The sequence below is a fragment of the Periplaneta americana genome, chromosome 2, assembly GCF_040183065.1.
Source record: "Periplaneta americana isolate PAMFEO1 chromosome 2, P.americana_PAMFEO1_priV1, whole genome shotgun sequence".
Taxonomy (NCBI): Eukaryota; Metazoa; Arthropoda; class Insecta; order Blattodea; family Blattidae; genus Periplaneta; species Periplaneta americana.
In genome coordinates this window covers 138,859,177-138,874,813 of record NC_091118.1, presented here as the reverse complement: position 1 = coordinate 138,874,813, position 15,637 = coordinate 138,859,177, and the positions used below count along the sequence as shown (strand labels likewise).

Sequence of the window (15,637 nt, the reverse complement as noted above, 5' to 3'; positions counted from 1 at the left end):
AAAATAAATACTTTTTATTCTTTTAGAATCATGAAAATACCTTTTATGTGCAGTGAACTTAATTTATTTGTGCCCTTACAATGGTACTTCAGGTAATTAACTATAATAGAAATCCCATTACAAACAAGACTAGGAAATTAGTTATTTTAAAAACTGTAAAATGAATCAATAATTTAGGACCATATTCATGAGTCCCATATCATATGATTTTTAACCAACATTAATCAAAGAATGGCACTGATGTGATTAGGGGAGAATTAAATAAAAGTTATCAAGTTATGCTTAACATTCTGTTAGCAGGGGGCAAATAACACAGATCTATTGACATTGGTCATTTTGCTATCAGGAAACAAAGCAACAGAAATTTAAACTGGTTATTTGGATAATACCAGGCTAAGTATCATTAGTTACTTGATTAGTAAGTGCCACAGTAACACAAATCAAGTGACATATTTGTTATTTGGTTAGCCGATAGCAAATGTAAGACAAATCGCATGATATCGGTAATTTAGTTAGCAGAAGACAAAGTAACACAAATTAATTAACATTGGTATTTTGTTAATATGATACAAAGTAACACAAATAAAGCGACATTGGTTATTGAATTAGCAGGTGACAGAATTAGCACAAACCGTGTCACTGGTTATTGTATTGTCAGGTGGCAGATTAACAAAAATGAACTGGCATAGCTATCTTTAAGCAGGTGTGACTCAAAACAAAATCAAGTAACATTTGTTATTTGATTTGTTGCGGTGAAATAACACAAATCAGGTGACATTTTATCTTTGTTTAACCGGGATAAAATAATACAAATCAAATAGCATTTGTTACTTGAATACCAGAGGTAAAGTAACAAATCAAGTGACATAGGTCTTTTCGTCAGTAGGAGACAAAGTAACAAAGTGACACTGTGATGTTAGCACTAACAAGATAACATATGAAGGGTTCAGAGCCATAGTGGGCAAAGCGCCATTTATTAAAAACGAAGAAAGCAAGGGTTAAAGTTAAGTGAATACCATAATTTAATGAAGATCGACATATAATTTAGTTTTAATGTGTATACTTTCCTATTACTTGCTATGTGTTTCCATTGAATTATGGTAATAACTTCATTTTAACTTTTGTTTTCTACGGTTTTAGTAAATGGTGCTTAGCCCACTATGGTTATGAACCCTTCATATATCAAGTGAAATTTGTTGTTTGATAGGAAGAGGAAAGTAACACATAGCAAGTGGCAAATGCCATTTTATTAGCAGAAGACAAAGTCTTATAACTTAAATGACATTACGTATCTGATTAACACGCCAAGGTAACAAGAATCAAGTGACACTGGTTATGTAGTTAATACAGGTCAAAGAAAAACAAGTCAAGGGAAATATTACTTGATTGACTGGTGACAAAGTAAATAAAATCAAATGACTTTGTTATCCGAATAGCAAGCGTAAAGTAACATTCATTATTATTGACGATTGTGGCTTGATTAGCAAACTTCAAACGAATACAAATAAAGGGACGTTTAGTATTTAGTTAGCAGGAGTAAAGCACATAAATACGTATCTGTTATTTAGTTAGCCAGTAACAATATATCAATCCAATTACATTGGTTATTTAGTTAACGGGAGCGAAGTAACATAGATCAAATAACATTAGTTATTTGGTCAGTAAATGTGCACAATAACGCAAGTGAATTGACACAGATTCAACCTTTGCAAAACAAAGATATATTATTATACCCATTTCCCTGTGGTAGTCAAAATCTGTCCTTTGGAATTTTTTAGCACAGTCTCTTATATGTCACTCAAAATATGCGCGCGCGCGCTTTATCGTGCAATATGAAAAGTTAGTCTTCACGATCCTTTACCGTTACAGAATGTTGATATTTTTAACTATGAATTTCGGGAGATTTTCGTTTGTCTGTAATCGAATAATAAATCGAATTAGGTTCCTAATATTTGGTCCATTTTGGACTACGATATCGACGTAACGCTCATATATAAATTATACCTAAAAAATTTTATCAACAGTAATCTCACTAGAGGTTTTGATTTATCTAGAAAAATCAAAACTCCAGCGGGATTTAATTGATGATTACACGATTAGAAGAAAGTATATAAAGATTAGGAGAAATAAAGTACTCTAATACAATAAAATAGGTATTATAGTCCGTTTGGCCAGTAGATAGATTTTTCCCGCGTCAAATTTTAAGCCGTAGTCATGTGACGCGATAATAATAATAATAATAATAGAAGAACTACACAATGCTTCTAAGCTGTGACAACCAGAAGAATTCTGCAAACGGATTAGGCTATAAGATTTTTTTACAGAAAATGGAAGTCATTGCAAAGGTGCAGCGTAGTCCATAAACTCGCCAAATATAGTATAATTGACTTACTAAAATTATATTTCACTAATGTTAGCTTCACCAAAATGTTTGAACGGAGCCGCCATTTTATGTTGACTATGCGAGAAACAAATCACGATCGCAAAGCATGTTAGATAGTACAGTAAAGAATTTACATTTTTAACTGTTGGCAAACGAAAAAACATATGCTAGTGAAGTGGTAATTTTATTTTAGTAGGTTATTTTACGACGCTTTATCAACAGTTTAGGTTATTTAGCGTCTGAATGAAATGAAGGTGATAATGCCGGTGAAATGAGTCCGGGGTCCAGCACCGAAAGTTACCCAGCATTTGAAGTGGTAAAAAGAAACAAATGCTAGGGAAGTGATATAAATAAACAAATGCTAGAGAAATGATAAAATTGTAGCCATAAGCGGCCATGATTGGTTGAAACATCCTATCGTATGGTTTTATTGGTCAAAAGTTGTATAAGTAGTAAATGTGTAATATTCAAGTTAATCGCTCGAATTCATCATCACAATAGTACCAAGAATATTTAAGCATTTACTATCAATTTTCAGTTTGTACCAGCTAGTACTGCTTCCGACGCTAGGAAAAATAGACGGGTTCAAGTGATTGTGACTCGTTACATATTTTATTTCATTTTTAATATTTTTTTTCAGGATGATACTGGAATAGCAATAGGAGAATTCACACCAACTAGAGAGGATGGTAGTGGAGCAGAAACATTTCTTCCAGACAGACCAAGTAAACTTATTGCAGATAAAAAATTCCATGCAATTCCTTACATGATAGGATTTAACTCTAGAGAAGGCCTCACTTTCCAACAACGTGAGTATTATTAATAAACCTCAATTAAATTCAATATACATGTATAAGGAATGATTATTAATAAATTGTTACTCGGTTCGAACTGGTTTGTAATGGATTTTTGTAATTACATCTTTATATAGACCAGCGTTTCTCAAACTTTTTTTTTACATCGAAATACCTTTTAACCTATTGAGCAACTGTGAAACTCTTCTAATCTATTTCCTTTGTTTTCCTATTATAAACAATATTATTATTATTATTATTATTATTAATATTATTATTAAAATTAACATCATTATTAAAATATGAATTGAAGCAGGTGTAGGACTAACTGCAAAATTGAAACCGTGTTAATAATGCGTACAAATGTTACGTTTTCTAATTTATTGATACTACAGATGTATAAACAGTACTGTACTATGGTATTTTATAACAAAAAAATAAATAGTCAATCAATATAGTTCTATAATAAAATAATGCACGTTTTATTAATATTTAATACTTAACAAATATTAAAAGTCAGTATCCCAATAATTTTGCTCAGTGGTACGAATGCGTGTGCTTCTTAAGTCTGACGATTCTTTTTATTTCTAGTTTTATGACGGAAATCTGTAGTCTTATTTTTTCTTCTCAATTTTGTCTTTTTCGGGGTTTTGATTTGGTGTTAACATATGCAGAAAATCCGGCGATGAACTATAAATATTATATTCTGGTTTAATAATAATAATAATAATAATAATAATAATAATAATAATAATAATAATAATAATAATACGATAACAATATCATAACAATAATAATTTAATAAGAGTAATAATAACAATAATAAATAATAATAATAATAATAATAATAATAATAATAAATACAACCCATATTTATATATGTTACTGTAAATGTACGAAGACCGGTAAATCTTAGAATTTACCGGATTAATCTAACATTTACCATTACAATGCGGTAAAACCGCCAAATATCTTATTACATGTATACATTTTGAACTTTTACCAAGATATGTTGGTAAATCTCAGGACTTACCGATCAGCTGTGGTAAAATCGTATTAAAGAAGTAAAAAGAATCTTTACTAAGATTTGCCGTTCTTCGCACTTCTACATCTCCATTTCCAATTCATTTTTTATTGTTGTTTTAGGATCTATTTAAAAACATAAATAAAAATCACCTGAGCAATGACTGAAATAATTTGTATTTATTTTTAATTTAAGTTATTTAAATATTCATACATTCTAATGTCAGTATAATAAACAATATTGTATATTAAAAATAGTGAAAAATATTATAATTTTAACCATTGTCTATTATAATACTTAATATAAAAATTAACAATGTCTTTACATCTCCTCAAACAGTCTAGGTACACAAATAAAGTAAAACAAACATTATGAAGCACTTTTTTGTTGAACACTTTTTAAACATTTACACTTTTTGAACCCTTGTCCTCCAACGATAAAATTCATCTTAAATATTTATGTTATTATTGATTTTGCGTCAATTTTTGCATCCGGTACTTTGATTCTCACATTCTATCCGACTAAAAATTTTGGAATTTTGTTAAGTAGCTGCTTTCATTTTCTTCGCTTGCATTTCAAGATCTTTGGCAGCCTCTCGGAACCGCTTCACCCCTGCAAACATGTTTGAATCTGCACAACGAAGGCGGGATTCTTCGTTCTGGATTCTTCGATCTAGCTTTTACCAGCTCGCATCGGTAAATTCTGAAATTTACCAACGTTTCTTGGTAAAAGTTCAAAATGTATGCATCTAATAAGATATTCTGGGGTTTTACAGCACTATAACGGTAAATGTTAGGTTATACCGGTAAATTCTAAGATTTACCGGTCTTCGTACATTTACAGTAACATATACATTGATAAAGTTTGATATATGCGTGCATATAGGATAAAGTTGCCTAATACCGTGATACCCCTAATTCTGTGATACTTTTTTCACTAAATATCATGGGATTGGGTATCTTGCTTGGAAGTTCACCGATGTCTCAAAAGTAGGTGAAAGATGCACTCTTTCGAGAAAGGTGTCTGGCGCTATGATCGGACGGCAAAGCTTTGACGGACATTCAGTTTAAAAGAAGTATCACTGGATTAGGGGTATCACGGCATTAGGCAACTTTACCCTATATTCTATTATCTCTGATTGAGGTTCTGGCTGATACGTACATCTATTATGAACAGGCTTCGGTCCTAGGCGCAGAAACGCATGAAGTTCAGAACGCACGGACGATAGTGTTTTGTTGGTCGAGTGAAGTGGAAGATGGAGGGCGCCGTTTCTTCGTGTCTCAACATGTAAACAGTCCGTCACAGTACGGCACAAAATATATTTCAAACTGTACAGATGCAGTATATACAGTACATTCCTAGTGTAGACAATAAATATCTACCATTAAAGTATTAATGTGAGTTGTAACCTTCAATCAGGTGTCCCTACGCCGAAGCCTGTTACACGTACCGCAGCCAAGCAGCAATACACACAACGGTAATGCGCATTACGGACCAAGCTGTGCTGTTGCAGTTCCCTTTCCACACGGTTCATGACGTCATTTATACTCCGTGTACTCTAAAACTTATACAGGTTATTTTGTGTCCCTAGGCTGAAGCCTGACTATGAGGCAATAGTCTCAAAAGAATAGGTTAGGAATACACTTCAAACTCATACTTTACAGTTCTCTTCTAGTGCTATAGTCGACAATAGTATAGATTGTCTCATTCCTTCAATTGATGAGTCCACGCCTGTGGAGTAACGGTTAGCACGTCTAGCCGCGAAACCAGGTGGCCCGGGTTCGATTCCCGGTCGGGGCAAGTTACCTGGTTGAGGTTTTTTCCGGGGTTTTCCCTGAACCCAATATGAGTAAATGCTGGGTAACTTTCGGTGTTGGACCCCGGACTCATTTCACCGGCATTATCACCTTCATCTCATTCAGACGCTAAATAACCTAAGCTGTTGATAAAGCGTCGTAAAATAACCTAATAAATAAATCAATTGATGAATTCACTCTATAACACTACCAAATATACTTTTAAAATGATGTATGTATAAAGTATGATACGAATAATTATCCAATACAAAGACTAATTAATACTTTTCGTTTGTTCACGCTTTCAGTGACTGAAGCCGAATCTTTCTGGGATAAACTCGATAACAATTTTGACAAATCAGTTGCTAGAGTTGCTGAAAAAGATGTATCAAAAGTTAAGGAAGCATCCCAAAATATTAAGAAAGTTTACTTCGAAGATAAGAAGCCTTCCAAAGAGACATTGGACAATTTCATTGAGGTAAGTACTCAAGTTAAATAGAGTTGTGTTCAAACATGTGTTTACTAATGCTCTGGTTCAAAACTTCCGAGTTACGTAATAAATATCATTCCATATTATCACTATGAACTTAGTCATTACCGGGGAGCGAAACTTAATGCCCGAGAGAGGCAAGTGGTTTCAGGTTAACTCTGTTTCAGACTCCCTCTACTGTGTACAATAGAAGGCAGCGTGGGCCGTGCCCTGTTGAACTACTGTGAATTAGTTGTTCGCCGTTTACTTGCTTTGTGTTGCAGTCGACGAGTAACTTTTTTAATTGGTTATTTTACGACGTTTTATCAACCGTGACGAGTAACTTATATCATGAGCTAGAGACCGCAGAATTTCGTATTGATTTCGAAAAAAAAATTATAAAATATTATATTTCGCGTTTTATCGCTAATTAGTTGTAAGATAATCGCTATTATTTCGTATAAATTTGAAAGTGATTTTTACGTGAAAAATTAACCCTATATTATGTACTAGACGTCAAAAAATGATAAAAGAAAGGTTTCATACAACAATTTATTATACATATTAAAATTAAACACAACTTTATAACACTGAGGAAAAAACATTATTTGTATTATGTAACATCTCCTGCTTCTATTTGTGAAGTGAAAGCATAACAGAAGTGACAATATATTTTTTTCATTCTGCGACTACGGTCACTAACATTTAAATTATACACTGAGCAAAACCTTTCTGCGTCAACAGATGCACTAGGAATCCAAACCCATTTGAACACAGCAGATATAAATTCAGGGTAATTCACCATGAAAGCTCGTAATGTTTCAATTACTTCACCTTTTTACATTGGAAGTGTTGGATGATTGTTTCAAAACTATTTTTTTCAAAGTAACAAATGCTACACTGCAATCAGTAGGCCTACTTATTATACCCCTAAAGTAACTCATTAATGTAAGCCTTTTTGTGAGTGCATAACATTATCAACATTGATCTGTAGAATATTTGCTGGATTTAATAATTCATTTAAATTTACAAACAATGAATATGAATGATGTAACTCGTATTCTTCAATTTCTGAATTACCAGTTTACTGGCATGCTTAAATAATTCTTATATTTCAGTCTTTAAATTCAAAATGAAATGATTAATTACTTTGCCTATCAACTCCCCTCTATTACCAGAAGTATATTACTATATTTATTGTACGCTACATGTCATTATGTGGAAATCTGTGGCTCTACGTATCCCTTTCCGCCGCTGACAATGACTACTCACGCGCAAGTAAACAAACCCGTATCTGTAGTTAAGTAACAGTAAACCTGTTTCATTGGACAACAAGTTCTGTTCCCTGATCATTAGTTTCTGATCAAACGACTCGTACGGCTATTTCAATGCAGGAATTCCATGGCATTTGCCTCTTATTGTTAATTAGTAATACTTAGAGAACGGAATTTAAGTGCTAAAAAACTGAAAATATTGATTTTCTTACTTACTTAGTTACTGGCTTTTAAGAACCCGGAGGTTCATTGCAGCCCTCACATAAGCCCGCCATTAGTCTCTGTCTTGAGAAAGATTAATCCAGTCTCTATCATCATATCCCACCTCCCTCAAATCCAATTTAATACTATCTTCCCATCTACATCTCGGCCTCCCCAAAGGCCTTTTTCCCTCCGGCCTCCCAACTATTCACCCATACATGCTACATGCCCTGTCCATCTCAAACGTCTGTATTTAATGTTCCTAATTGTGTCAGGTGAAGAATACAACGCGTGCAGTTCTGTATTGTGTAACTTTCTCCATTCTCCTGTAACTTCATCTCTCTTAGCCCCAAATATTTTCCTAAGCACATTATTCTCAAACACCCTTAATCTATATTCCTCTCTCAAAATGAGAGTCCAAGTTTCACAACCATAAAGAACAACCGGTAATATAACTGTTTTGTAAATTCTAACTTTCAGATTTTTTGACAACAGACTGGATGATAAAAGATTCTCACCGAATAATAACAGGCATTTCCCATATTTATTCTGTGTTTAATTTCCTCCCGAGTAATATTTATATTTGTTACTGTTGCTCCCAGGTATTCGAATTTTTCCACCTCTTCAAAGGATAAATTTCCAATTTTTATCTTTCCATTTCGTACAATATTCCAAATAGTTCGCTATTGCAGTGAACAATGAAGACTTTTCCCAAGTTTTCCTTCACAAACCAATGTCGGTTGTTTCGGAACAATTCACGATACCCGGAGAAGGACCGTTCAACATCACACAGGCACACAAACTCTCAATTTCACCAAAGTCTTCTTGCCCTTCCAAAACTTCGGCAACTTTACATATGTCATCATAATCATTCATAGCCTATTCTGAAACTGTGCAAGTATCTCGATGCAATTCGAAATATAGCCTCTTAGTTGCTTGTGAATTTGTGCCCCAAGTTTCATAAATTATACAGTGCAAAATTTATCTTTCCAAGCGAAAATGTGAAGCTCCACTATGCACTGTCTCTTCCGCCCTACATCCGCGGGCGTCGAAAGCAGTATGTAAATGTGACTGTGATAAAATTTAATTTATTAAAACTTTCAAATCACTACTTTTAACAGTCGCGGCTGTGACTAACATTGACTAACATATACTCTGACGTGTCTGGGAAGAGTTAGATTACAGTGACGACCTGTGTCACAATGATTTGGGGGGCGCACATCAAACACTTACTTGTAGCTCAAAAAAACTTAGCGAGTTCTCTTTCAGTCGCTCTATGTTTCATTGTTATACATTGTATCATGTACAGTATGGAATTGAAATCAGGGAGATCGTCTGCAGTAGGCCTTTAGATACTGAATATTGCGCTTGAATATAATTATTTTCTTTCACAGTGTCTTTCAGATATGGCATACTTCATTGGCGCGGACAGAACAGTTAAGATGCAAGCCCCCTACTCTACAGCACCCGTTTATTATTACTACTTCGCATTCGATGGTGAGCTTGGACTAACAAAACGTGCTTTAAAACTTACGCAACCAGGTGAGTGAAAATTTGTGGTGGACAGTTTAACTGGAATTCGTGTGGTGAAAGAAAGGTCTTGACAAATTCTCAGGATGTACTTTCCACCATACCCTCTCTCGTTGCACTCTGCGTCAAGGGCAACAGCATGGCAAGTCCAGCAGCTTATTCCTAGAACCTAGAACCAGTGTCGGCATTGCACACTTTTAGACCGTCATGGAAATGGGCGTAGTTACCGACACTTTAGTAAAATACCACTTATGCACACTTCGCTAAATGATGGAGTGGCAAAGCTGTTCTAAGCAAAAGCGTTAGACAATTTTCACTTCCTCTTTTCGCACGGACTTGAACTCGCTTGAACTCGCAAGCTGAGAATGGTGCTACTCGACGTTGACGACCTACGACATTATAAAGACAAGTAAGCTACGTCGATAAAGTATTACCACAGTCTAGTATATACAGTTACGAAGCTCAATACGTAGGAAATATGCATCCACGGATAGTTGTTAACCACTAGGATAGCTACTATCACCTCATCACAGACAATGCGAAATAGTACTGGCACAGTCTATTGTTCCTGTATTCTCAACAACTCAAGTTTCGTGACTGTATATACTAGACTGTGGTATTACGTTAAATCATACAAGTAAGCTTATGCACAGTCTTAGAAAAAATTTTTGTCGCTAAGATACTTTTATAAGTCCCAGAAAGGAGGTAGGGTGCATGATCAGACATACAACGAAACAAAACTAATTTTATTATCTCAACTAGTCTTCTTGTGACCCAGGTCACATGCGTTCTGATCATGCGCACTGCCTTCTTTCTGAGACTTATAAAGTGTCTGTACGACAGAACTTTTTTCTAAGACTGTACACTCTGTAGCCTATATTTAAGGTGCGTTTGAAAAGTTCGTGGACTGACATATAGATGACCAGGCTTTGAGATTTGGGACCCGATACAATAAGTTTACTATGCATGTACTATAGACTGTTGACTCGCTGCAGGTAGGGAAAGGTAGAGATTTGTTGAGATAACAACGTTGCTATTAGAATAAAGTACGGTAGTATGGGAAAACATGCATATATGCACATTCTGAAAGTAAATATACATTACACAATGACAATGTCAAAAGAATGTGAAAAGCATTTATTCTCCTGTCTTTTATAAGCATTTGTGTTTAATTATACACAGTGTTAATGGTGGAAATAAACATGTAGCAATTTTAATTTCTTCGTTTATCCTATTGGTCGTCTTTAGGAAGTGCAGTTACAGTACCGAATTGCAATGTACTACAAGATACATTTTCAGTGTCTAAAATGTAAATCTTTTTCGGTTATCTGCCAAGCACAGTTTGTACTGTGAAAAGCTGAATTCTACGTTGCATGACGTGATAGGAACAAAACGAAAAAACCTAACATCATTGCAGTCTCTAAGAGACAGTCCTTTATTCTCGAGTGACTCTATGTCCACAAATTTGCTGTTTATATTACACAATGTTCCATATCGGTTATTTTTACATAAAATTGATTTCCACTTCTGTTTTACACGGTCAGTAACCGGTGTACTTGGTGTCTCATTAATTCTCTGTGTCGTTTCATCAACTAATTTGAGGGCTTCCGGCATCTCTTGCTCTGACTTTTCTAACCGTGTAATAGTTTCAGACACAGTTTGAAAATGGGTTTGTATGAAAATCAAATTATTCGTCAGAACCTTCAAATCCAGAGCGTTTTCCTTTGCGTATTTTTTGGCATTCATTCTACAGTACCCCCACGAAAATGTAATCTCTGCAAGGTAAGTTCCGCGTTTGTTAACACCGAAATAAAAGCACGTCCAATATCTAATATCGAGGGATTGTCTGGCTCTATTCGAGAAAAATATCCCAACTTTAGAGGCGTTTTGTAAGCACTGATGAAAACTGGATCCACTACTATATACGAGAGACAAAACAGCAGTCGAAACAATGGAAGCACAGTGATTCTCCGCCTTCAAAGAAAGCAAAAGCTGTTCAATTGGCTGGAAAAGTCTTGGTACTCGTGTTTTGAGATTCTAAGCGGATACCCATTATTTGGTATGTAGAAAAGGAAGGACAAAATAACTGGCGATATTATTCAAATCTCCTGCAGAAACTGATAGAAAAAATTCGCGATAGGCGGCGGGGTATGTCCAAGAAGAAAGTGTTGTTTCATCACGACAATGCACCTGCTCACACGCCTGCAATCGCGGTTGCTAAACTACACGAACTACGGTTCGAATTGTTTCCGCAACCCCCTATTCACCAGATTTCGCACCCTCAGAATTCTTTCGTTTCCCAAAACTCAAAACTCATTTGGCTGAGAAGAAATTTTCGTTAAATAAAGAGGTTATCACAGCAGCAGAAGGGGTTTCTTGCAGACCTCGAGGAATCTGTGTACAAGGAGAGTTTAGCAGCATTGCAGCACCGGCGCGGTGGACCAATTGTGTGAATCCCGGGAGGGATTATGTTGAGAAATAAAGATTGCTTCAAAATATACTTAGTTTAATTTCTGTGTCAAGTTATGACCTTTTCGAACAATCCTCGTACTGTAACGATATGTTTGGCTTAAAGTTGTTCTTTTGCGTATATTTAGCATTAGTTATGACTAGGGGGCGGATGTTGATGAAAAGTCATCTTCGTATTTTTCACATTAGGACGATGCCTATCCTTTCTACGTTTATATCAACGTAAAAAAGTAATTTCTTATATTGAATTTTTTTTTATTTTTTACTTTTCTGAACTAATAGGTCATTTTTAATACTTTAAATTACTTTTAGATCATTTGGAATGCATTTTACTTTCTTCTTTACCGATAGGTCTGTTAAATCAAATTCTACCCAAACAGATCAGTAGTAATTACCTACCGAATAAGTGAATAACAATGAAGTTAGAATTTTATAGTTTGGAACAGATTCTAAAGTCCATCCCTCAATCCACTGAAGGTTTCATTTCACACAACTGAAGTAATATAAAATGTTTGACAGCAGCTTAGTGTAAGAGAGGACTTTGACCGCTACTGTTCTTTTGTCGGTTCGAGGGTCTCTTTAAAATTTATGTTTGGAAGGGAGGAAACTTTCATCATGTTCTGGACAGGACCTTGTGTTCTGAACATGGTTTGGAAAGCATATCTACTATAGTAGACAGTATTTTAACACAAAGATTGCAAGAATGCACGTTTTGTAAGATAATATAACATTATGTAAATATATAAAACACTGAGTTAATTTGTTTTATATTTGTGTTAAGCCATAAGATTGAAAGATTTAATATATTGATATATAATAACATTAGTATTTGGCTTAGCTGACCTTATCAAAATGAATTGTAAATTAAGTTTCTAACGGTCACTAGATATATTTAGCATTCACTGTATACCGGAGGGCTTCAGAAACTGAATTACCGCCCTTAATCCATATGCTTGTTCCCTCCCTCATGCTCTTTGATCTGACGGGTTAGGGTCTTTCAATTGTTTCCTCGAAAACTTCTCTAATGCATTGTATTCTTATACTGTCTTTTAAATTCCAGGAGTAGCTCACTGCGATGAACTAGGGTACATGTTTAATACTGCCATCAGCGACCCTGTAGAAGAAGATTCCAATGAGATGAAGACAATAAAAAGAATGGTCAAATGTTTGGCAAACTTTGCAAGAACAGGGTAAGTATGCATGAATTGGTCCTTATAATTTATATAGACAATAAATTTAAGAGTGTGGTTACGAAGGAGAGGATTATGAAGAATAGAAGGATGCAAGGGAACACAACGATCAGAATAGATGACGACTGGAGCTACGAAGTGAGAAGTAGAAGAGAGTTTTAATCCCTTTTCTTAAAGCAGCACGAAAAAATGGAGAATTCGCGAAACTCATCAAGGACAAAATTAAGATAAACAATTTGGTCTTTAGTGTAGAGGAGTGCTTAGTAACGTTAAAGGAACCGATAGTAGACTCAGAAGAAAAATAAAGGAACAGAAAATTTTTGAAAGAAAAAATCAAGAATATTGTATCTAAAGACGAGGTTAGTGACACAAGTGTGGTGAGTGTACGCGAGTCAATTGTAAATGTATCAAACTCAGCAAAAATTTCCGGAAAGCAGGCATGACGTCAACTGAAGAAGAAACAGGAGTGATGCGAACTGGTATTCAGCAAGTTCAGCAAACTCAGCAGTACAAGATCTCAATGCATGCGAATGGAAATAGTGGACATCAGATGGGAGCAATTCCGAAGCGGGTGAAGGAACTAAGATCTAAATCGAGGCTGAAGAGAAGTAGAGTAACGCAAGTAGGATATAGTTCAGGGAGCAGTGATGAAGGAAGAGGGGAAAACAAGGTGAAAAAACAGAATGACTTAAGGAAATGGTGTGGAGGGGAAATAAATCGTGAGAGAAGAAAACTAAGACCTAAAAAGTAGCTATGTGGAAAAGGGAGCAGTGGAAAGTGCAAATAATTAGAGATGTAGTGAGGGGGGGGTTACAGTCTTTTTTGTATAATGATAATATAGGAGTAATATAGGAGTAAAGTAGAAGAAGAATTGATGAAACACAAGAAAAGACTAGTGGAAGAATTGCAATTATAAATTAAAAATAAGTACTGTACTGTCCCAATTGACTTGCAGGAGAGGCGTGCAAAACGGGGAGACGGCACTGTTTGCTAATAATGTGAAGTGCCGCCTCACCGAAAGGTATATTGCTTGAAGACAAATATATACATATACATACAAATACATATACATATAGACAATAAAGAAGAATAGATTAGGTTTACAAAAAAATATTATTTTGGTTTCCAAATTCTCTCCTTATGAGTCATATCATCACACTGCAAAAGAGAAAATCAAGTTAGATTTGCTCATAAATTCCTTGTTGAACACATCTTCAGATAGGCCTATGGCCATTTAAAATTCTTTGAACTGTTAATTTGGCAGTTTGGAGAATTTAATTCTACACTAGGGGAAGCCGTAAAGCGGAAGTCGTAACCACCAACACTAAAAGTGACAGATATATTTTGACACATCCAAGAAATGGACGAAAATATTTGCCTCAACATTTCTCAATGAGTAGCATAGCTATTTTCTGTAAAGTAAATATTTTAAACATCTACGGGTTTGCTTATCTTTGAAAATAACGAAGTATTTTATAGACATGCCCTCATCCCGTTTTAAATCCGCAATCTTACGCCTAATGTAGGAATACTAACCACTCATATATCCAGAAAAAAATAATAAAATACAACTTTAAAAACATTGTAATAATTTAATTTTTTTCAGGGATCCATCTTCAACAATGGATGATATGCTCAATGTGAAATGGGAGCCATATACAAAGCAAGATCCTGTTTACCTCAACATCGACAAGGAACTTAGCATGAAACGGGATCTGAAGGAGGATAGGAGAAAGTTATGGAGCTCCGTTTTCGATTCATAAACTGCTAAGAAATTTTCAGTGTTTGTAGTTGTTTGTCTCAAATGAGAATGCGTATCAGTCTCTAATTAGTATACTTTTCCTATAATCATTTGCATCTACACAATACACAGCTTTGTAATTGGATTGCTCTTACGTCCAGCTTCATCGCATATAGGCTAGACCTATTCGTGATTTTATTGTAACGGTAGCTCTTGTAAAGAAACCTCTATTGACATGTCAGATTTTAATAAATGTATTACAATATGTTACGAATATTAAGGGGAAGGACCTACAGGAATGACCAAATATGTGTCAAAATTATTATTTTATTTTTTTTATTTTTAGCTTAAAAGTACTTCATAGTATTGATTAGATTAGTTTAGATTTATTTATTTAACCTGGTAGAGATAAGGCCGTCAGGCCTTCTCTGCCCCTCTACCAGGGGATTACAACTATAACATGAACAATAAGATTACAATTAATATTAAATTTACAATTACAATAAAAATTAAAGTACGACAAGAATACCTGATTAATGAAAGCTAGACATTTTATCGTAGAAGTTAAGAACAAAGAATATTTTTGTATTTACTAAATTACAAATTAAACCTACAATAACAAAATTCTATAGTGATGAAATTACCGGATATTGAGATATTTTGTGGTAGATTAAAAGAACTATTTACAAGAAACCATGTCTGAACGAGTCTCAATTACTGACCAAGTGCCTAGTAAGTTTGCGTTTGAATTGAATTTTATTTCGAC

The 15,637-nt window shown here is 34.7% G+C and overlaps 1 protein-coding gene across 1 annotated transcript in view; it reads left to right on the top strand.

The window, feature by feature from the left end:
- LOC138694615 (esterase FE4-like) overlaps positions 1-15,136 on the top strand; it is a 29,752-nt gene extending 14,616 nt beyond the window's left edge. The window contains exons 6-10 of the mRNA XM_069818532.1: positions 3,024-3,192; positions 6,306-6,475; positions 9,336-9,483; positions 13,001-13,130; positions 14,737-15,136. Of these exons, the coding sequence (XP_069674633.1) occupies positions 3,024-3,192; positions 6,306-6,475; positions 9,336-9,483; positions 13,001-13,130; positions 14,737-14,893 (774 nt within the window). The 3' untranslated portion in view covers positions 14,894-15,136. The remainder of the gene's footprint in view (positions 1-3,023; positions 3,193-6,305; positions 6,476-9,335; positions 9,484-13,000; positions 13,131-14,736) is intronic.
- Positions 15,137-15,637: the final 501 nt, after the last annotated feature.